Below are 23,639 nucleotides of genomic sequence, written 5' to 3'. Positions count from 1 at the left end.
TTCATGAAAAATAAACCTTTTAATGATTCTCACCAAATTTAATATCAATCGTTTTTTAATATATTCTTGACTTAAAATTAAAAAATAATTAGTATGATATCACAAATTTGCTGAAGTTAGAGTATAAACAAACATTTTTTTGAAGAATAGAAACTGTCTGAAAATCTAAAATATATATATTATACACATATTATTAAATTTAGAAAATAATAGTAAATAAATGAAAAATAAAAATGGTACTATTTTACCAAAATTGTACTGTTTTACTGTATGCCGAAATGCAGTTTAAACAATTTTTAAGTTATAGACGTTTGAATAATATTACATACATACAGTCATATATTTTAGACATTTTTTAAAAATATATTTTTTCAACATTTTAAAACATTTTGAACATTGGCATCGAAAATTAGAAAAAAATGTTTTCTACAAAAACAAAATTTTCTTTATAAGGAAGCAAAGTTAGAGAATTTAAATAATTTTAGACTTTTAAATAATTTTATCACTTAAATTCTTAATAAAATTATTTTATTGGTAATATGTTGTTCGAATATAAAAATCGACACAGAAAATATATTAAAGTATCTCATAGTTGATCACAATCATTCGATTGTGATCAATCATCGATTGATTGTACTTTAATATATATTGTTTGTTGTAGCTTTTGTGTATGTTCACCAATATATTATAAATAAAATGTTATTTTCATTGACAAAATGTCACAAAATATTTCATCCAAATATGTCCTTAATTGCCCGTAGACGATTATATTAAATGATTCACTGATATTAAAATTAGAGATTTTCTAAAAATCTCTAAGTTTAATATCAGTGAATCATTTAATATAATCATAGTGTCTCTCATTAATCATAGCTGCCACTTTCTCGTTTCTCAAGATCGTCAAGTGATTACCCTCGATGTAATGTACCTCCACTTTGTTTTGAGTTACCTTAAATATTATATATATTTCGTTAAACAAAAAGTTTTGTTAAATTTAATTTATTAAATATACATTTGAACAAAACTTTCTCCGAAATATCTTGTGTAGACATAATCCTCTTCAAATCATATGTACATGTGACAATGTAGCTTTTAGCAATATTATGGGTGATTTAATACGCGGTAATGTGGAAGGATTATATTGTCAAGCAATGATTAAATGTTTATATACTGTTGTACATAACATGTTCAGATTTATGGGTGAAAGTAATGTATTTATTGCTAAAAAATGTTTGGCAAAAATATTAAACGCTCCTTCCAAGTTTTATATTTCTTCAATTCCTGTAAAACCTGTCGAGTTTATATATTTATATATTTTAAATGATTTTTCAAATCTTTTTCTAGGTTTTTAATCTTTTTTGGTTTTATGTCAAATCTAACTTAATGTTATTTTTTGTTCTAGCTAGTACTATATTGAGTTTAATTTGACATAATAATTTATGACTATTTACAATAAGAGAAAATAGATGAATTGTATGTGAACTTGCTGAAAGGAAATATTAGAAATAGTCCGAGCTGCAAAAAGTTAGATTTTTAATTTTGATTGTTTTCAAATGATTATTGATTAAATGAAAAAAATGTAAGAATCATAAGATGTTTAAAATATAAGACTGATATAGAATAATATTTGTAATTAGAAATTATTTTTATGTATATAAAAAAGGAGATTTTACCTTTTCACTGGATCCTGCTTTATAAATTTCCATCATAGTAATTAAAACGTTATTTTGAAGTTCTATGTCGCTGGAATTTGATATATAATGTTCGTATACATTATTTGCACTTGATCCGGAGCGCCATCGATAAGTACAAGTTGTCCTTTAAAATTCATAGTTTCCAATTTTCTTGTTAATTCAATTGCGATAATAGATCCGAAAGAATATCCTACCATTACAAAATTTCTTCTATCTTTTAATCTTGAGATTATGTGCTATAAAAATATTATTAAAATAATTCAGCAAATTTTATGTCTATCTTACAATTTTAAATTTTAATAAAAAACAATTTTTCAATCAAAGAAACACAAAAATTACAATTAGGATACCTCAAGAAGATAGTCAATCGTCTCCGATAGTGTGTTCATAGCGTTAATATTGTTTGTGTTACATTGCAACGATGTCATCGAAAATTTAACGCTTGATGCCAAGTGATTAAATACAGTTACACAGCCATCGATTCCCGGTATAAGAAATACTTGGATCGTATTTTCTTCTTTTTTAAAGATATCTAAACAAACTTTCGTCATAAAATCTTTGTCTTGTACAATACCGAATAATTTCGCAATATTTGATTTCCTATCGATTGAATTTTCAATTTGCGTATTATTATCACCAGTGTTTGCATTGGAAATCTCATTAAGTTTTGCGAAAGTAAGATTCCGTATTTCTTGCACAGTAAAAAAGATATCAAATTCTCGTTCCAGGATTTGCTTAATTTCCACAACCATCATAGAATCCATTCCAAGCTCAGATAAAGATGTATTTTGGCTTATCTTTTTCATGTCCTTTACATCTATAAATATAAAATATATTAGATTTACTATATCTTATGAGAAAGTTTAGAGATAGTTAGGAAAAATAGTTTAACACACATGAAATATTCTGCATGCGAATACTTACTTAAAATATTAGCAACAGTTTTCATCATATTGTCAAATCTGGAAGATTCTGCTTTCTTTTCGGCTACAATCATGCTACTTACAACTGGCCGATTTTGAAGTACAAATGTATCGAGTTCGTTAAGGCAGCTAGATATCTTTTGTTGCAAAAGTACCACCGATACGAGTTCCACGTTATTCTCTTCTTGCATATCAGCGACAAGACCTACGTCACCTATAGCTCCCCACTGAATCGCCAGTCTAGGTAATCCATCCTTCGCCCCTTTTCTCACACACTCTCTCCATGACGGAATTAGCCATGCCATAATTAGTTTGTCCAGTGTTTCCTCTACCGCAAGAAACGGAAGAGAATACTACAAACTGCCGTAGTTTAGGACAGATTTTTCTAGACAGCTTGTCCAACATTTGCGTCGCCCAGGCCTTCGATTTGAAGGATTCCGCAAAGGTATTGATGGTTTGATTTTCCAAAATGTTGTCCTTCAGCACTACGGCCAGGTTGAATATCGCATCCCCGGTGCTATCTTTTCCGCAGTTCGCAAAAGATTTTCACATCATCACGATTGGCAGTATCGATATTTTTTATAATAATCACATTTACAACCGTAAGATCTCCACAATTGAAATTTCATGCGCTGATAACCATTTTTTATCCCAGTTCGCGAAATCAGCAACGACGTTTTTAGCGCCTCGTAGTATTAGCCAATCAGTTAACTCCAAACCGAATCCACCTAGACCTCCTAATATAATATAGCTTCTATTATTGAGACAATAATAACAACGATGTGCAATAACAAATTCGTTCAAAGATTGATCTTCCTCCTGAATCTTTAAAATTATCTAAAAATATATATTTATATATTAGAGAGACGTCGAGAGTAGTATTATAATATTTCAAATTGTTGTAATACCGTTGATAAATATTATAAAATAGTTATATTATTAACATACCTTTCCTATATGTTTCCCACTTGACATGTATCTAAAAACCGCTTCAATTTCTGATTTTGGAAAAACTTTCACCTGAAGTAGTTTAATGATCAAATTTTTCAAACCGTTAGCCATCATTTTGGATAATAGAGACTTATGCTTGTGATAACCCAGAAATATATTTTCTAATAGAATTCCATGAAAACTAATACCTTTTTGAAACATGATCATATCTAGAGGATTGTTAGAAACAAGATCGAATTTGCCGATCTCCAGGAAACGACCATTTCGTGCTAGACAACGAACGGACGCAATTAGTTTTTCTTCTGACAACGAATTTAACACGATATCCACGCCGTAACCATTTGTTTGCAACATTATCATTTGTTCGAAACTGGTGTCTCGAGAATTTCCAATATACTTATCCGTAATAGTCGGAAACATTCTTTTAATAAATTCTCGCTTTTCAATTGTACCTAGGTAGTAAACACCTCGCATCCCTCGTTAAGAGCTAGGTGAATAGCTGCTTGTCCAATGCCTCCAGTACCGGAATGTATAAGTATTTTATCGCCTTTCTTCATTTTCCCATAAATATATAAAGCCAAGTAACACGTGCTATAAACGCATGGGATTGTAGCAGCATCTTCAAATGTCCATGTATCAGGTATGTTCCAACATAAATCTTTGTCTTTCACAATGATGTTTGCTATACATCTAGAAAGAGCAATATTAATTAATTGATGATATAATTGATCAATTGATCAATGATATTTTATATAATAATTGCTTGAATAATAATAATATTTACTTGTTATCACGAAGTCCCATTACGCGACGTCCGTTGGTATCGAATCCTACATATTCCAATCCAAGAGATATACTTTGAAATCGTTCTTGCGACATTGCGGTCGGCAATGAATTTAATTTCGCAATAGCTAACATTACATCTCTGAAATTGATAGACGAATAAACTATACGTATCAAATCTTCGAGCCGAGAATCAGATATTTCGTGTTCCATCCAACAAAATGTACTTAGATCACCATGAACCTATAAAATATAAGAAAATATTTTAGTATTTGTGACATACTATATGTAAAGTAAAATTTTAAATAGCAAATTTCTACATTACAGAAAACAAAAATATATGTAATTATTATTAGATAAACTTGCGTAAAAGGAGATCCCGCTCGTATCTTGACTTTCTTCGTTAATAACTTTTTTAATAAACAACGACCGACGACTAAAACCTTTTGACTGTTACTCAGGAGGATGACCTTGACAACATATATCAAAGTAATACGAGCATGGTTCTCTTTTATGCAGATTTACCTATTATTGCACATGTATACATATAGAAAGTACTTATATACTATTAAAAAAACTTTGCAAATCTTCGCAAAAAATATGTATATACCATTTGACAAACATAAGCGGAAGGTACAAGTTGGGCTTCTGCACGCGGTAATTGTAAATGCCTGTAAGATCCCCAGATTTTATTAGAGCGCAAAACATTAATAGTCATGTCTTTTTGTAATTGTTGCATATAAAAGGGATTTTGTAAAGAGAATTTAGGAGCGTTCTGATCTTGAATAAGTACACCTCTAACAAATTCGCCGCCTAACTCTTTTCTCAAACAGTTAATGAAGCCTAGCAAACCGCACTCAAAGTCTTTTTCTCCAACAATTATGATTCTACTGTTTTTAACAAGTTGATTCTCATCATTCAAAAGTAATTTTAATTTTTGGAGCCAATTAAAATTGTTATTATCTATATAGACAACAGTCGTCTTTTTTATCTCAACTTTTTTCTTCAAAAGTATAATTACTTCCGTATCAGTGCACTTTTCAAGAATAATATTTAATTCGTATTACTGCAAATATTTTTCATAGTTAATTATGTTGTACTTTTCGTATGTCAACAGATATCCACCTTCTCTTATGAGTGGTAAAAGTTTTTCTAACGAGATTTGTTTCGTCAAAAGATTGAATCCAACAGCTATTAACACTTTATCATCTAAAGATGCATTTAAATCTGCGATTGTAACATTTTGTGGCAATTCTGCTGAACTGAAACGACTCGATGATGTTAATAAAGTAACATTTGCCTGTATTAGTGGCATATCATTAAAAGCTTTAATTAACAGCGGAGATGATAATTCTTCCAATGTTACATTATCGATATCTTCAACTAATTCAATGGCTTTTATTTTAATGTTCTGATGATCTTCCAACGCAAGCTGCCGATATTTGGATCGTTTCGCCTAAAGAAATCTTCGCACGATCATGATGAGTTACAAATATGTGTTCTTCAATAACGGGATCCTGGATTAATTTCCGGCGAGAAATCACGGTAGCTTTAGTGCCTCGAATCTCTATTCTGCCAGATATAATCGTGTCTATTTCTTTGTATATTTGTATCGATAATTCTACAATGAGACAATTCAATCAATTATTTTATTACACAAAGATTCCATTATATTAGTGCCATTATAATGTAGTAGTAACAATGTGGTAGATAAAAAAAGAATAATGTTTTCAATATTTGATTTTAATGTTTTTAATGTATTTATATATTTAATTTTAAATTATTAATTTTTTCTAATTGACCATGAACCATACGTTTATCATCTGTTACTATGTCCCGCAGTTTTAATGAGTGAAGCGCAGGATCGATCACTAATTTTTGAATACTTGTAGGACCATATAAGTTCTTACCCAGTGAGAAATGAATGATCGAAAAGATATGGATTTGATGTCGATTCGATCAAATTTTATCAACGTGGATGCAGTACATCGATATTTTTCATATTTCGATGACTTCTTGATGTGTTGTTATATACGACACATGAGCTATATTGTTTACATAAATTAATGTAAAATACATTTTTTAATATAAATATTAATATTATTATAGGGATGCAGTACATCAATATTTTTCATATTTCGATGACTTTTTGATGTGTTGCACATATATTATAATATAATATATACTGCTAATTTTATGCACTCGATAGCATTATAATTTCTATAATTCATCTATAATTTTTTATGCAAATTTTTACAAGGATTCATATCGTCTGCTTTAGTGCACATGCACTAGAAAATATTTTGCAACTGCCCAACACTCAACACTGCGTGCTGCGTGGCGGTGGCAGTGTGATCAGTGTATGGCAAGATGGCGAGTCGTGATTGTAGTGCAATAGTCTTAGCCCGTATTTTACTTCTTTGTCCGAGGCCGAAAGAAAAACAAGTTTGCATTGATCGTCATCTTGATTAATACGTCGCGTAAATACATATATATATACGGTATAAAAGTCAGAGGGAGAGAGAGAAAAACTGCACCAACAATTCGCGCGAGAACGTGTCGTGCGGTGTCGTGGTTAGATTCCCCATTTTTCGTAGAAGAAAAAGTGAGTGGTTTTGTGCAAAAACGCAAGGACGAGGAGACGTGTGACCATCGCGAATTCGGCGTAAAAAACGAAGAAAATACGTATTTAATCATCTTGCATCGACCAATGGTGAGTATATCGTGTCTATTCCCGAGAGGGAACGGCAGAGAACATAAAAATCAACCGAAAAGTCGTTAGCCCGTATTGCTTCTTTGTCCGACGGTGAAAGAAAAACTCAAGTTTTCACTCGTCACCCTGTTGATTAATACGCGGGATACGTCGCGAAAATACATATAAAATATATATTATACATAATACATGAAAATACATATTATACGGTATAATTGATAGAGAGAGAGAGAGAGAGAGAGAGAGAGAGAGAGAAACTGCACTAACAATTCACGCGAGTCGTGCGGTACGTGTGTCGTCGTTTTATCTTTACACTTTATCTTTATAAATTTTGTAGATTTACGCGTTTTCAAAATTTCGGATTGATTGTTTTGCAGCGAAATTTGAGAGAAACGCGCGCGCGTGTGTATATATATATATATATATATATATATATATATATATATATAAGTGTATTTTTTTTCGGTACAATAATAAATACAATAATAAATACGACAAATGGCTGTTTTGAGAGAAACGCGCGCGCGCGTATATATATATATATATATATATATATATATATATAAGTGTATTTTTTTTCGGCACAATAATAAATATAATAATAAATACGACAAATGGCTGTTTTTCAGATATCACACCTGGTATTGCTCTTGATGTATGCCTTGGTGTGCTTTTATTATTCAGTATTCACAAGCAAATGCGGCAAGTCTTGAAAAAGAAGATCCTTCTGGTATCTATCATAACATTATTATTATAAGGCAACAAGATTTATTACCACTTTCATTCCCAAAAATTCCTTCGATAATGGATGAGAAACCTGTAAGTATTGCTACTAATATAATAACTTACTTTATTTGAAATGTAAATGTCGATTTAGAGGTTAACTTTATAACAAATCTTATTTTCATAAAAAGGACTCTTTATTTAACTGAATTTAGGTTAACTCTTTCTCGAGAGGTTAATCACTACTTAAAAAATGTAGTATAATAATTGCCATTTTTGGCAGTACAATATATTTTATTGCTTCCGTTACTATATTGTATAGTTAGTACTTAATGCTGGTTTATTCTATTATATTTTTGGTTGTGATATACGGTTTCAGAGATACGTTCTTAAAAAGACAAAGATATAATTATTTAATTGGACTAAATTAATTGACATTGGTAGAAACGGACATTAGTCATTCGCACCCCGATATTTTTTCTCTTGTTTCCTTCCTTCTCATTGAACTTTTTATAATTTGTACGTTCTATTTCTTTCTAGCAGGATGTTCGTGCAATGTAAATTTTAAACATTAATAAGAATTAATTTTCTTAAAGTACAATCTCATTTTGAAATATATTTGTACCAGAAAATTATTCGTACATTGTTCTCACTTTGGAGAATCAGAATATTACAAATTAAATAAGGAAATAGGAAGGAAATAAAGAAGGAAAAATAAGAAAATCTCGGCTTAGCCACTCGCGCCCCGATATATTTTTCTTATTTTTCCTTCTTTATCTCCTTCCTATTTCCTTATTTAATTTGTACATTCTGATTCTCCAAAGTGAGAACAACGTATGTATAATTTTCTGGTACAAATATATCTCAAAATGAAATTGTATTAAGAAAATTAATTCTTATTAATATTTAAAATTTACATTGCACGAACATCCTGCTATGACTCTTAGCCTTTTTTCCTAACACTCGTTATTTATTATAATACATAGAACTTTTTATATTATTAATTAATTTATATTTTAATTGTTTATGTAAAAAAGAATCTAAAATGTGTTGCTTATTTATTGCAAAGTATTGCTAATGTATTGATAATTGTATTACTTGTGTTGCTCGTATTGTCTATTTTATTGCAACTTTTACCGTACTGTGATAATATATTTATAAAAAAAATGTAATGATTGCTACAGTGATTAACTCTACACTTTCTATTGTTAGATTTATATTGTTAGAATGTAATTTTATTTTTACATTTAAACAGTCTATTTAAACTATTATTTTACTATTATTTTATAATCATTTTAAATCTTTTATATTATTGTAATTATTATTTTTTTAAATTTTTTTTTTAAGAGAAACTTTCGAGCTTTCAAGAGAGCATTAAATCGCAAGGTAGAGAGAGAAATTGCCAAAAGGACAAAATTGGAAAGAATAGCGTCCGTTCTTTATAAACGATATGGTAAAAGTGAGAGCAATAACGAGAGTGAGAATGAAAGTGAACATATTGTCAATCAATGCTATATTATCAATGCTAATCATGATAAAAATAATGATGTTACCGGAGATAATAACATAAATGTTTTTAATTGTAACAATGATGAAGATGATCATAATGAAAGTGATAATCTTGAAAATAATGAACTATTAAGACATGATGCTAGTAATAGTGAACTGAGTATCGAAAATTTCTCTGACAATGAGAATTCCAGAGTTCATGACACAGAGTCTACTCATACTTGCACTGAAAGTGACGTAGAAGGAATAGGTGTTCAAGAATTGGTTTCAAGTGATGAAACAGATATAGAAGAAGAGCAAATACATTGTCTACATATAAATGAGATAGGCCAATATGTTGCTATAAAAATAAAAGAATGGGCATGCGAAGAAGGTATGTTATCAATGCGTAAATTGCAATCATTGCTTTTAAAACTTCATCCAGTATTCCCAAATCTATGCCTTACTTACAAAACTCTTTTGAACACTGTACGCAATATACAATTGATTCAAATCGATGATGGTGAAATCTGGTACAAGGGTATTATTTTTAATTTAGACTCCATGAATTTAAATGATTATCTGGAGCGATTCAATAAAATTGTGATTGATATTAATATTGATGGTCTGCCTATATCCAAAAGTTCCTCGAGTAAATTTTGGCCTATACTAGGAAGACTTGTATGGTCTAAAAATGAACCCTTTATTATCTCGATATATAAAGGAAATAAAGATCCTAATATACAAGACTTTTTACATTCATTTGTCAGAGAGATTGAATATTTACAAGAAAATGGATACATACGTAATGGCATTCGATACACATTTTCTATAAGGCATTATATTTTAGATGCCCCAGCTCGCGCAAAAATTAAATGCTGTAAAGATCACGTAGGATATTGCGCATGTGAAAAATGTGAAGTCATTGGCGAATATATTGATAATAGGATGACCTTTGTTGAGCTTAACGAGCCTTTGAGGACAGATGAATCATACAATAATCAAAAGCAACCATATCACCATACTGGTCACTCACCATTGGAAAAAATTGGAACTGGCCTAGTATCACAGTTTCGTCTTGATGGAATGCACTTGATTTTCCTAGGTGTTATAAAGAGATTACTTTTGACTTGGAAGATGTGCAATGGGCCGTGGAAATTGCATCGGAATACTATTGCAGCTATTTCTTCGGAATTAATATCATTGAAACCTTCATGTCCTCAAGATTTTAATAGACCTCCAAGATCTCTTGCAGAAATATCTTTTTATAAAGCTACAGAGTTCAGAAGATTCTTGTTGTATGATGGAATATTAGTACTAAGAGATTATTTGGATGAAAACATTTACAAGCATTTTCTTCTTTTACATTGTGGAATATATATCTTAAGCAGCCCTGTTTTAGTAAAATCTCATTGCAAATATGCAGGTCAATTGTTAAGGACCTTCATTAAACATTCTGTTGTTATTTATGGTGCAAGATTTGTAGTTTATAATGTCCATTCTATGTGCCATTTAGAGGAAGAGTGTCAGCAACATGGCCATCTGGAAAACTTTAGCGCATTTGTTTTTGAAAATAAATTGCAAGGTATAAAAAGATTACTCCACTCTGGTTATAAACCATTGCAGCAGGCTGCTTATCGTGACTTAGAAAAAGGACCACAAAATGTAATTCTTGAAAATGAAGAAAATCATGTTTTTCTTTCTATGCAAAGAAATCATCCTGTTAATGAAATCATTAATGGCATCCAGTATAAAAAAATTACAGTGAATAACATTATATTCCAATGTAACAATAAAGATTCATGTTTTAAAACTGTTGATGGCGAAATTGCCATTCTACACAATATTGTGCAAAGACAAGACCAAATATATTTTGTAGGCCATTTTTTTTCTCAAACTGGAAATGCATATGAATATCCTTTGTCTTCAGTTGAACTTGGTATAGTACGAGTATCACATTTGAGTATGGAAAAGCAAATCGTTTTATTAACTAATATTGCAGCAAAATGTTGGCTTATGCCAGATGGAAATTCATTTGTTTGTGTTCCTCTTTTGCATACCATTCCTTTATTGAAGTAGCTTAAAATATTTTTAAAAAGATTATTTCTCTCATCATTACAGCTGTATTGTTATACTTTTAGGTTCGCTATTTTTATAATTATATACATTTTTATGTTTGTTCTTTTACGGTATATGGCTTTATTTTAATGTATGCTTAACATTTTTTTCAGTTTGTTGTGTTCAAATTTTTAACTCATAAAGGCCGCGAGCTGACACAAGAAGATGATGAATTTTACGACGTTGGCCGTACGGAATGGATTACGGATATAGATGAAAATATGGAAGCAAAAATCAAATGGCCTCCTTGCAATGCAGGGAAATTTGTCCAAAAAGAATTACCTGCATCTCCAGATTGGATAGAAGAACGTATAATTATTAGAAAATTTTATGGTAAGTACAGAAAACACAAAAACTTTGCTTATGTGATTATTGCTTCTTTATAAAGGAATCATAGCATATTTATGTATTTTTTCTTAAAGATTTATGTCTTATATTCTTTTTTATTCCGGTTTTCCATACATTGTATTTCTAATTTTATAGATGCACGCATTAATGCCATAATTTCGTGTAAGGGAATCATAGATGATTCAAATTATGAAACAGACAAGGAATTTGGTAAGGGTATGAGAAAGAAAAAGAAAAATTGTTTTTTTGATTCATCAGAATCAGAGAAGGAATCAGACAATAACAAATGTCCCGTAAAATCTAAGACAATTGAAAAAAACAACAAAAAACAATTCAAAAAATATACTAATGTCTCAAAAAATATAAAAAAGATAGCGCCACCTCCTTCTATTTCTGCATCTTTTTGTAAAAGTACATGCATGTTATCACCAGAAAGGCAGTCAAAAACAAGACAGCACATAAAACAACCCAAGTTACCGTTAAATATTAAAATCTCAGAATCTTCAAAGCAAAGCCATACAGACACTATAAATGTTCTCAGAAATATAAGGGAAAAGAATAAAGAGTCAGATAAAAGAACGCAATTATTTGAAAGGTTAAAAAAACATGGACATGAAAAATTACATAAATATGAAGAAAAAGCTGCTTTATCTTCTATGCAAGAAACTCTACAAGAACAAAATATATATGAGATACAAGAAGCAATTATACTATCTCCTTTAAAAGAAAAGGAAACTCCACAGAAGAATGGTACTGTAGATAAATTTATAATATCTAACTGAGTAAAAAATTATCTGTTAATAAGAGTATTATTTCAGATAGAAGCTTACGTTCTCCGTTACAAATGCTTAGTCCAAATTGTTGTAACAATAGCAACAAATCTTATTGTCATTTATTTAAAACTCCAGAGAAAAATAATAATTCCTCTCCATTAAAAAGTTCAGAGACAGAAAGTTATACCGCTTATCACTTAAGTCCTAGTTTATTACAGCCAGTAACACGTAAAGGAAATGAAAGTAAGCAAAATGCATGTTTAATATAAAAAAATATATATTACTAATTGTAAGATAACTGTTGGATCTTACTGTCATTTATTTAAAACTCCAGGGAAGAATAATAATTCCTCTCCATTAAAAAGTTCAGGGACAGAAAGTTATACCGCTCATCATTTAAGTCCTAGTTTATTACAGCCAGTAACACGTAAAGGAAATGAAAGTAAGCAAAATGCATGTTTAATATAAAAAAATATATATTACTAATTGTAAGATAACTGTTGGATCTTACTGTCATTTATTTAAAACTCCAGGGAAGAATAATAATTCCTCTCCATTAAAAAGTTCAGGGACAGAAAGTTATACCGCTCATCATTTAAGTCCTAGTTTATTACAGCCAGTAACACGTAAAGGAAACGAAAGTAAGCAAAATGTTTAATATGGAAAAATATATATTACTAAAATAACTGTTGGATATATTTTTTAAATATTAAATAATATATCTCTAAAATAACATTTTTTTCTATGATTAATTTCAGAAGATTCATCACTACAAACTATGCTTGCTAATTGTATTTATAAATTAGATGAAAATATGAAAATTACAAAACAAATTAACAGCAAAATGGATATTTTTATTATGAATCAAGAAAAACTACACCGTTATTTACTCCCTGGAGAAAAAGTTGTTAAACGCCCTAGTGGTCTTCCATCTTTTCCAGTTGAAACTGAGCATGAATTGAATCAAATGGAAGAATTTCTTAAAGATGATAACAATTTATCAGCAGCGGTAAGTTTAGATCAATAATATATAATTAATATTTTTTTGAAGCCAACTGCACAACTGGTTGCTCGGGTAATTGCGGGCAGTCAAAAATAATACTTGTGGCCGTGGCTATTAAATTTTAAGATAAAAAAGATAATTTTTAGATAAAAATAATTTATAGAAGAGAAGAGTGTAACATGACAAAAGAGAAGATAAGTTACAGACGGAATTTATATCAATTTATACCATACAATTTATTTAAAAAGAAAATTATTAAAGAAGAAAATTGTGTCCACCAATGCTCTTAGTATCGCGTGTTGCCTATGCAAACAGCATTATTGATGTTTTTTCAGTTGTACAGGCCTGGTTTACATTATTGTGCACGTTTAAGTTATAATTATTTTATTTGACAAATAATTTTCTATTTCCAGACCTTTTATTTTGCAAAATTTATTGACCCAAAAAGCATAGAAAATTCTGTCAGAAAATTGCTATCGAAAATTTTAAGTAACTCTGTAGCTAACAATTATAATTTCCATGGTACACGAGGAAAACAAAGATTTAAAGATCTTAAGATATGGGAACTAGTACAAGGTAAGAATTTATTGTTGTTAATATTCCATTTTGTTTCTTAGGTAATACACGTCATTTTTATTTTTGATTTATTTTGTATTAAGAACTATACTGCACACGTAATTTATTTTGTCATACTTATTTATATTTTTATTTTATATACTTTTTGTTTGAATGTTTAGGTGCTCTAATGACACGCTTTGAAGCAAAAGATTTAACAGTATGTGACAAAGTTGCTAGTACTTGGCTTGCAAATGCACCATGGCGTAAATAACATGATGGCAGTGTGTAGAAGAGAACTGATATCTACAATCAATGCCTAACGATGAAGAAAAGGCAATCAAAAGTCCGGTTTTAGGTCAACTATAGAGAATTTTCTTAGGCTGTGCTCAACGCAAAATTGTTATCAACGCTGCAAATGTATTTTATACGTAGGTCCTTGGCATAGCCGTAAAATTCTCTCTAAATGTCCGCTGCTAGTCAACTGCTCGGTTTATTTTTTGGACAACTATAAGTACAACGCACGTAAGCATTGTGAAACTGAAAAAGAATATAAACGACTGTAAACAATAAATTTATTAAATTTGCAAAAAATTTCTTTATAAATGAAAGCAATTATTAAATAATTTCAAATTAGTGACACTAGCCACACCGTTATATATAGATCAACTTGACTATCAGCATTGCATAGTGACGTATATTAATGATGACATTTCAGAGAATTTTTTTGTATTGGAAGAATAGCTATAGTGCCAGGGACTTGAGTTTACGTAAAGTAACGTGAATTATAACTGACACTGCGCTGGCTGGCAGTAATTTTGAAATACAGTTTTATATAAATTGCTGATCATTACTGGCGACAAAAAGTTTAAAGTTTTTTTTGTTTATTTTGTTACTATAGTACAAAAATGTCTGTTCTGTTATAATAATAATATTTTATTCTAAATAATTAGTAATATTTTGAATTAATAGTAACATTTTGAGTAATTATATTAGTAGTAATTGTTAGAGTTTACATTGGAAAAAAAAAGATATACAGCCAGTTTAACCATAAAAAACGGATTCTTTTTTCAAGTTACACTTGTAACTACTTTGCATTTTTTGGCTGATTTTTGCTTATTGTTTAATTCTTTTTATTTCTTGCTACGAAACTAGGCCACAAGCCTGTCCTAAGTCATATAATGCTGCTGTGATTTAAATGCAATTTTATTTAAGAGAAATATTTTAAATATAGTTTTAAATATGAGTGCATAACTTATAATTGTTAGTATTTATGCACTTATTATACATTAATGAGAGAAATTTTCTTATATATGTTACACATAAGTAACATATATGTACTTATATTACATATAGGTACATATTGTAAGTAATTATAAGTAAGTTAATAAAATATTTGAAGATTATTTTTGAGACAAACATCTTACATCTGATTTTAAATTTTAATTTTCTTTTTAACTAGATTAGATTTTTCTTTGTAATTATGTCTAAATTAAATTTTCTACAATGACATTTTGATTAATAAGTTACTTTATAATTTGTTAAAATTCTTTTATATAAGTATACATATAAGTACATATTGTAAGTATAAGTAATTATAAGTATAAGTTAACGAAATATTTATCAAGATTATTTTTGAGGCAAACATCTTATATACAACATCTAATTTTAGATTTTAGCTAGTTTTATTTCTAACTAGATTGGATTTCTTTGTAATCATAAAATGTTCTCGCTGTTTCTAATAAAATTTTCTACAGTTAATTTCTTAATAAATGATTTTAAAAATTGTTAAAATGTTTTTATATATAAAATGTTTTTATAATATTTATTAATCTTTAATTTTTTGTTGGAAACATTTGCAAACATTTATTTTAACTTTTTCTTGCTTAGATTTTAATTTATAAAAATATACAGAGTATTTGCATTCAAAACTTGCACATCATACATTTTCTAAAGATCATTTTAAGCCGAAAATTCTAATGCTCAATTCTTAAGGATATATAATAATTTTTATATAAAAAGCATTTACAGTTGGTTAATGAGATTGCCTAAGTTCACGCGCTTAGACCAGCTTTAAATGTTTTTTATTTAAAAATTATAATATATATATATAATATATATTTTATATATAATATATATATATTATAATATATTTTATATATAATATATAATATATATTTTTTTTTATGTATTTTGGCATTCAAATTTTTTCTTAAAATGATTTCAAAAACGGCTGATGTGCGAGTTCTGGGTCATCCTATATAATAAAATTTATATTAAAAATCTAGTAAAATAATCAAAAATACATCATTATTAACGAAATATGGATATCAATAAAAGATCGAAATTGTGCCCACCAGTTGATCGAATTGATGTAAAAATCGATTGCAGATTGATTTAGTCAATTTGACATCAAATCGATAACTTTTTGATAATTCATTCCTCACTGGGTAGTATCGTATCCAAGAATATGCAGTTGTAGCATAGCAACCATAAATGTTACCCAATTATTTGTCCAAGCAATATGTCCTTTGTTGCATGAAAGAGATGCGCTTTTTAATCCACGGAACCAGCCATTATACTGATAACCACGTAATTTTAATTCTTTGTAAATGTCTCGAGCAGTCATATGTTCTTCCTCATTATCATTCTCCGGCAATAGGTTGTTTGGAATCATTTCTTGTTCTGGATTCGATATAGTATGTACTATACCTGTTACTACAACGCTATCTCCTTCAATAATTTCAAATTTTCCGCTTTCTGTAATATTTTATATTTTTGATATTACACATAATTATGAAATCATATGATTTTAACGTTACTATTCAAGAATAATGTAAGAATGATGTAAATACCTTTTTGTATTGTAATTGTCAATTTTACAATGTTATTCGATAAATGAGTAGCACGAATAAAGCTTATATCTCGAAATATTATCGGCATAGTTGTATATGTTTTTCCTTCTATCATGTTGATAGTTTCCCAAACAAGCGCAAGATATCCTGTCGCTGGTAGTAAATTTCTTCCATCGATTACATGATATGATAATCATATAATCGTAGCTCTCATTGCTTAGATTGATTTCGATGTGTCTTTCATTGGATTGTATATACCTCTGCGATTGATAAGTTGCCACAAACCAATCTTCAGAATGATCCCATCTATAAAGAATAATGTTTCCAATATTTGATTTTAATGTTTTTTAATGTATTTGTGGGTATGTTTTTAATGTATTTTAATGTATATAATTTGTATATAATATGTATATAATTTTTAATGTATATATTTTAATGTATATAATTTTTAATGTATATATTTTAATGTATATAATTTGTATATAATATGTATATAATTTTTTATAACATCAAAATCTTATTTGTTACAGAGTGTCCAAAAAAGAAGAGAGAGAGGGAGGAAGGCAGCAAGAGAGCGAAAGAAGGAGAGAGGGAGGGAGCGAGAGAAGGGAGATCGAGGGAGCGATCGAACAAGGGATGATCGAGAGAGCGATCGAACAAGGGAAGGAGGGGAGGCTTGGGAAGAGAGAGAGAAAAATCTTTCTTAACATTGTATGCATATACCTGATAGATGGAGAGATCATAGGAATTCCTCGACTAACTGGAAATTTCACTGGTGGATATAAGTTAACGATCTGCGGCTGTAAGCTACAATTGTAAAGTTTTCCAATTCCTCGCATAGTTACATTGGTGACATTTTCAGTGCGCTGAGTCAATACGATATTCGTCACTTCTGGATGTAAAGATTCTTTCAAAATATGTTGCAGAATACCATCCGGTGCAATTTCAATAGTCACGGCGTTAATTGGGATTAACTTCGTTGCTTGTTTAAACAGAACAGTATTTAATATACTACGCGTATGATAGTTTGCTGAAGATAATTTCGTTGTCGTATTGGACCATTCGATGCAAGGTACAGAAATACTGATCCATCTTGAACTTCGCTTTTTCGGTTGTGGTATTACTTTGTTCAAATTAAATAAAAGTTGAGTTTCCACGGGTGCGAGATAATGACTGTGATATGGTATATCGCAAGAGATTTCTTTCACGTTAATATTATTAATCTGACAAAATGAAATTAATTAATATAAACAAATATAAAACAAATTAAAATAAACTCTTAAAGTTGTATATTTTTATAAAAAAACAAATAAAAAATTAATTTAATTAAAAATTGAATTCATAAATAATACCTGTAATTTTTTAATAAATTCTTTTATGGATCTTATGGGTCCAGTTATAATATTACTGTTTCGGCTATTGTAACATACTATTTCAATATTTGCTGGACATATATTTTTGAGAGATTCATAATTAAGATTCACAACTGCCATAGAGCTGTGAATCACATTTTCTTCGATACAGGCCAAACCAATAAAATATGCCGATAAAATAGTTTGTTCAATAGTTAAACATTTATCTGCATATGCACAACCAAGTTTACCAGCCGAATGACTAATCATATAATCTGCATTAATTTCTAAAGATGTTAGAAGATCTACCAATCCAATCTACAAAGTTATAAAATTATATTAAAATATAATATAAATATAATAATATAAAATATAAAATATAATATTCAAATATCTTTGAAGGCAGTTTCTAATGACTCACTTTATGTATACAATTTTCATATAAATTTATACATTTATAATATTTTACCTGAATGGCAACGATGCCTATAAATATGTGTAAACTGCTTTGGCATTCTTTTCCGTCTTGCTTTAACAAAATATCCATAATATTTATATCATATGATTTTAAAGTAGCGTCACATATTTTTATAGCATTTGCAAAGGCATCCAATTTTAATAAATCTTGACCTGATAAAGTTATAATTTAGATGTTATATCATTTCATGATTTAAGTGTGCTATTATATATTAAATATAGAATATTTTATATATGTACCCATTTTTGGCCACTGCGCGCCCAAGGCAGAGAATATAAACCAAATAGATCTTTTTACATTCCCATTATTTTGGATTTCCTTTATTGAATTTTGTTGCAAATTGTCCAATATAATATATCCTCTCCATGGATGATCCTCTATATTATATGCATATATATCGTGTAATAAACGAATATATTCGACATCTGTCGAATGGTTAGCAACCTACAAGACAAACAATTTTTTAAAATCTTATATACTAGACATACACTCTCAACAAAATTAAAAGATTATTTAAAATCAACGCATGAAGAAAAGATCACATTCAAATTCACATATCTTTATGAAAAAATATTCGTAGAGCGATATTAAAAAAGCTGATAGCCTCAATTTCTTAATAATTCAACGCGCGCAATAATTATTTTCACTAAAAATTTCACTAGAAGCAATGCCTTTTTTAAAACAACTTTACAAAATTGAAAAATGCTATGATGGCGTGTACGAGGAGAAAAAATTTTTATTCCAAACAATTTTAATTGCATCGTAAAATGTAACATTTTCTCTTTAAAATGCGTTTTTAATCATAACGCTATGATTTTTTTTTTCATTAAATGATTATTTGAATTGAATAATGCATGTTTCTTATTTAAAAATCTGTATTGCAGCTGTTAATGGCATTACTCAAGATGCAGGCATGTCACAAAATCTATTTCGATTTGATTTTGTAATTTTATTATTATTTTATCCTTAACAGACAATCATTTCAAAGTTTTTATTTATACATACGATATCACACACAATATTGTCTTTAATATATTGTTCTGAAAAGGATCTAAAATAGACTGAAACGTTTGGATGTACAATTTAATTATGCGTATTTATATTAAATGATATTATACATTTGAGAATTTCGCTCTATTAAAATGGTTTTTTAATGGTCCTTATAGCCTTTTTCTTACTTGTTTGATTTATACAGGGTGTCTAATAACTTTTTTACAGTCCCGAAGTGTGAAGGTAGATTGGCTCAAATTAAGGAAGGTCCTCTACCAGTAATGCCAGTTTCAAGACGCTGCCACCACCACTACATGTACAGGAAATAGCGCACACAAAGAAAGACCCGTGTCCGTATCTGCTCTCTTCTATTACCGAAGCTAGCCGAGCGCTGGCCGTCGTGTACGGAGACGGTTCTTTCTTTGTGTGCGCTATTTCCTGTACATGTAGTGCTGGGGGGCAGCATCTCGAAATTGGCATCATTGTCCTCTACTGTTTTTCATTAATTAAAAAGATCGGCCAATCTGCGTGAGTAGAAGCGCATAGCGATGAGAGTCGTCCCACTGTAACCATATATTAGGTGCGCAGCGAAGTGAGTGGGGAAGGAGTGATAAGTCCGGGCCGCAATCATCATTCGCAAAACAGTAGAGGACTTTCATTCTTAATTTGAGCCAATCTACCTTCACATTTTGGGACTGCAAAAAATTATCAGACACCCTGTATATATAGGATAGAGTGTATCCTAACATGTGGGACCCACTTCAGGGATGAATAGGGGGCACCAACAATGAAAAAAGTTCATATTAACATGTATGCTATTTGACCTTGTTACAAAGTTACAGGACGTTTAATATTTAAATAACCGGCAACCGATTACATTCATATAAGGTGCTCTAAATGGCTATCTCTGCTCTAAATGCAAGCATTCGCTGTATCAAAGACTGTCGCACTCTTTCAAATATTCCAGATGTATATCTGATCTGTTGGCAAGCTTCTTGTATACATGCACGTAGAACTTCAACACTGGCAATAGGTGCAGAATACAATTGCCTTCAAGTGGCCCCATAGATAAAAATCCCTAAGGTCAGGATATCCAACAAGTTTGCCTACATCTGAAAGATATTACATATTGCGAAATATCCTGATTTGCCGGTTATTTAAATATTAAACGTTACTTTCGTAATCCTGTAACATTGTAACAAGGTCAAATAGGACATACGTTAATATGAACTTTTTTCAATGTCAGTGTGCTCCCTATCTATTCCTGAAGTGGGTCCCACATATAACGTATCACGTATGGGACCCCACTTCAGGGATATACAGGGTGTCCCATTTTAACTTAGACAGTAAAATATCTAAAAAATTAAGCCCAGCAAACAAAAATGTTTCAGACAAAAGTTGTATAGTTTCGAGGGGGACATAAGGTGCCATTGTTTTGACCTTGAAAAGTTATTTGAAGGTCACATGAAGGTCTTAAAAAATTAACTTAATTATAGTGTTTTGAAAAGCTCTTGAGATAAGCTACACGAATATGTAATAAAAAATAGGGAGTTCCATTTAAGAAATTGAAGATGACTTTTACGTCACCTTCAAATGACTCCTCAAGGTCAAATCATTGCCACTATCTGATGGCCCCCTTCAAGCCATACAACTTTTGTCTGAAACATTTCTCTCTAAAATGCATAATTTATGAAATATTCGACCGGTTCGGGATTTTTGGGACATTCTGTATATGGTGGTGAGTAAGTTAAAGTAAAGATTTACCGTTAATTTAAATATTTATTAATATGAGGAAATGTTGTTCAGAAGTCGTTCGTCATAAAGCTGATAATATACGATTTTAAGACGTACATATGAGGTGTACATAATTCCGATCAAGTAATCTTTCCATGATATATGCTTTGAATATTATCAATACTAGAATACTGATTTTTAAAAACAGAACTTGAATATGCACTATTCACTTCATTATAATTTAGTAAAAAAATCATAGTATTATGATTAAAAAATGCATTTTTAAAGAAAATGTTAAATTTTATGATGCAATTAAAATTGTTTGGAGAATAATATTTTCCTCACACGTCATTATGGTTAAAATTTTCAATTTTGCAAGCTTACTTTAAAGAAATGTTGCCTGTAGTGAAATCTTTTGTTGAGAAATGTGTGTTGAATCATTGAAAAGTTGAAATTTTCAGCCTTAAAATGCTCTCTTAAATATTGTTCTATAACTATTTTTGTCAAAGATACGTGAGTTTAAATTTGCACTCCCTTTTTATGATTTTAAATCATCTTTTAATTTTGTTGAATAATATATTTTCTAATTATTGTAAATAATGTTGCTTTTGAAATAAAAACTAACATCATTTAGAAACGAATTTACTGATTCTTCAGTGCGTCCAGACAATATCAATACAAGTCTTGACAAACCATTGTCCGGTGTTGCGTTGTTAACTTTTCTGTTGGTATTCCATTCTAATAGCATATGAGCATTGGATCCCCCAAATCCAAAAGAATTAATGCCGATGTAACCCATTCTGAAGTGGTATTGCTTCTGTAACCACTGTATGACTCCATTTACAAAAGCATCTATATCATCTCGTGGTGATGTATATTGATGTGTGGTGGAAAACCGGTTTCGAATGCTATTATTACCTTAAAAAATTATTGAAATTAATTAGATAAAAATACGTATTTTGTTATGTGTTTTTTTTTTAAATTATCCGAATAATGTCATTTTAATTGCAAACCTCTCATTAATTTGTGAAAGGATTAATATTTTAAAAACATTTTAATTTATGTGTATAAGTGAAAATTTTAATTTATGTGTATAAAAATCAATCGTCACAAATAGATAAACATTAAATTTCGAAATTCTTTTGCTCGCTCGCAATGCAGGAATAATAAAAAGATCTTTTTATTATATAAGAGATAAAATCATTTATCATGTACGCGGAATTTACTGTATATTATTTTCTTTTATAAAAACATGAAAATATCATTGGATAAATTATTTTCAGTCTACCTTACCGATCTGAGTGAAACCACTGGCAGGTTCAGCGTGACCAAAATTGGATTTTACAGAGCCGATCATCAACGGAGCTTTTCTATCCTTACATAAAACAGTATAGATAGCATTGATTTCTTCAGGATCGCCCTAGTAGCGGTACCATGTGCTTCTATGTAATCTAGACAAGATGGTAATATATCTCCTTCCTCCTTACAAGGAATGCTTCCAAGCATAAAAGAATTTATGCTACATGTAAACATATTAAAACATAATAAATAATAGCGATGGATACAAGCAGGAGGGAATAACGTTCCCATCGACACATATACAAAGCATTTTATTGAGAGTTTTTACAAGGAATGCTTCCAAGCATTCAATAAAATGCTTTGTATATGTGTCGATGGGAACGTTATTCCCTCCTGCTTGTATCCATCGCTATTTATTTTAATATGTTAATATGTTTAATGTAGCATAAATTCTTTTAGCATTTTTTTTGCCTTTTGAAGATATAGCACAGACATTTCACTACGCGAATATCCGTTAGCAGCAGCATCAAAGCAAACCATCGGATGACAAACACCTAAAATAAAATATGTATTTTCACCATACACATACAAAATCTGACGAGATATTAATTAATTTTAGCAAAAATGCCAAGAGAGAATTGCAGATTTATTATGATGGGATGTAAGCATAATTGTGAGGTTCCAATTATGGCATCTTCGCATCGACCTGACATGATATCACGATAACCAAGAGCCATGGCATAAAAAGTGGAGCTGCATGTTGTATCGACTGTATAAGATGCCCTTTCAAATCCAAAATATATGAAAGCATATTTGCTACTATAGATTTGCTACATCCCACAATGCCTAAACCGTCTAC

The 23,639-nt window shown here is 29.8% G+C and overlaps 1 protein-coding gene and 1 pseudogene across 7 annotated transcripts in view; one reads left to right on the top strand and one right to left on the bottom strand.

Moving 5' to 3' along the window:
- Window positions 1-820: 820 nt before the first annotated feature.
- Window positions 821-18,864, bottom strand: LOC112637646 (annotated as a pseudogene).
- LOC105249208 overlaps window positions 6,510-23,639 on the top strand; it is a 26,359-nt gene continuing 9,229 nt past the window's right edge. The window contains exons 1-12 of one of the 7 annotated variants that reach the window (XR_003122651.1): window positions 6,510-7,064; window positions 7,694-7,883; window positions 9,135-10,860; window positions 11,538-11,726; window positions 11,877-12,491; window positions 12,560-12,757; window positions 12,849-12,956; window positions 13,048-13,155; window positions 13,273-13,523; window positions 13,931-14,093; window positions 17,458-17,742; window positions 17,854-17,999. Coding sequence is in view for 4 of the 7 variants with exons in the window: in XM_025407779.1 (XP_025263564.1) it covers window positions 7,722-7,883; window positions 9,135-10,860; window positions 11,538-11,726; window positions 11,877-12,491; window positions 12,560-12,757; window positions 12,849-12,956; window positions 13,048-13,155; window positions 13,273-13,523; window positions 13,931-14,093; window positions 14,255-14,346 (3,612 nt within the window). In the remaining 3 variants the exon portion in view is untranslated. Of the gene's footprint in view, window positions 7,065-7,693; window positions 7,884-9,134; window positions 10,861-11,506; window positions 11,727-11,876; window positions 12,492-12,559; window positions 12,758-12,848; window positions 12,957-13,047; window positions 13,156-13,272; window positions 13,524-13,930; window positions 14,094-14,254; window positions 14,613-17,457; window positions 17,743-17,789; window positions 18,000-23,639 lie in introns of those variants that run through there. The other 6 variants (XR_003122652.1, XR_003122653.1, XM_025407779.1 and 3 more) reach the window with 6 other exon arrangements.

This window comes from Camponotus floridanus, unplaced genomic scaffold (genome assembly GCF_003227725.1).
Source record: "Camponotus floridanus strain SB8 unplaced genomic scaffold, Cflo_v7.5 scaffold189, whole genome shotgun sequence".
Classification (NCBI taxonomy): domain Eukaryota; kingdom Metazoa; phylum Arthropoda; class Insecta; order Hymenoptera; family Formicidae; genus Camponotus; species Camponotus floridanus.
The sequence above is the reverse complement of the archived record's forward strand: the minus strand, read 5'-3'. Positions and strand labels throughout refer to the sequence as shown.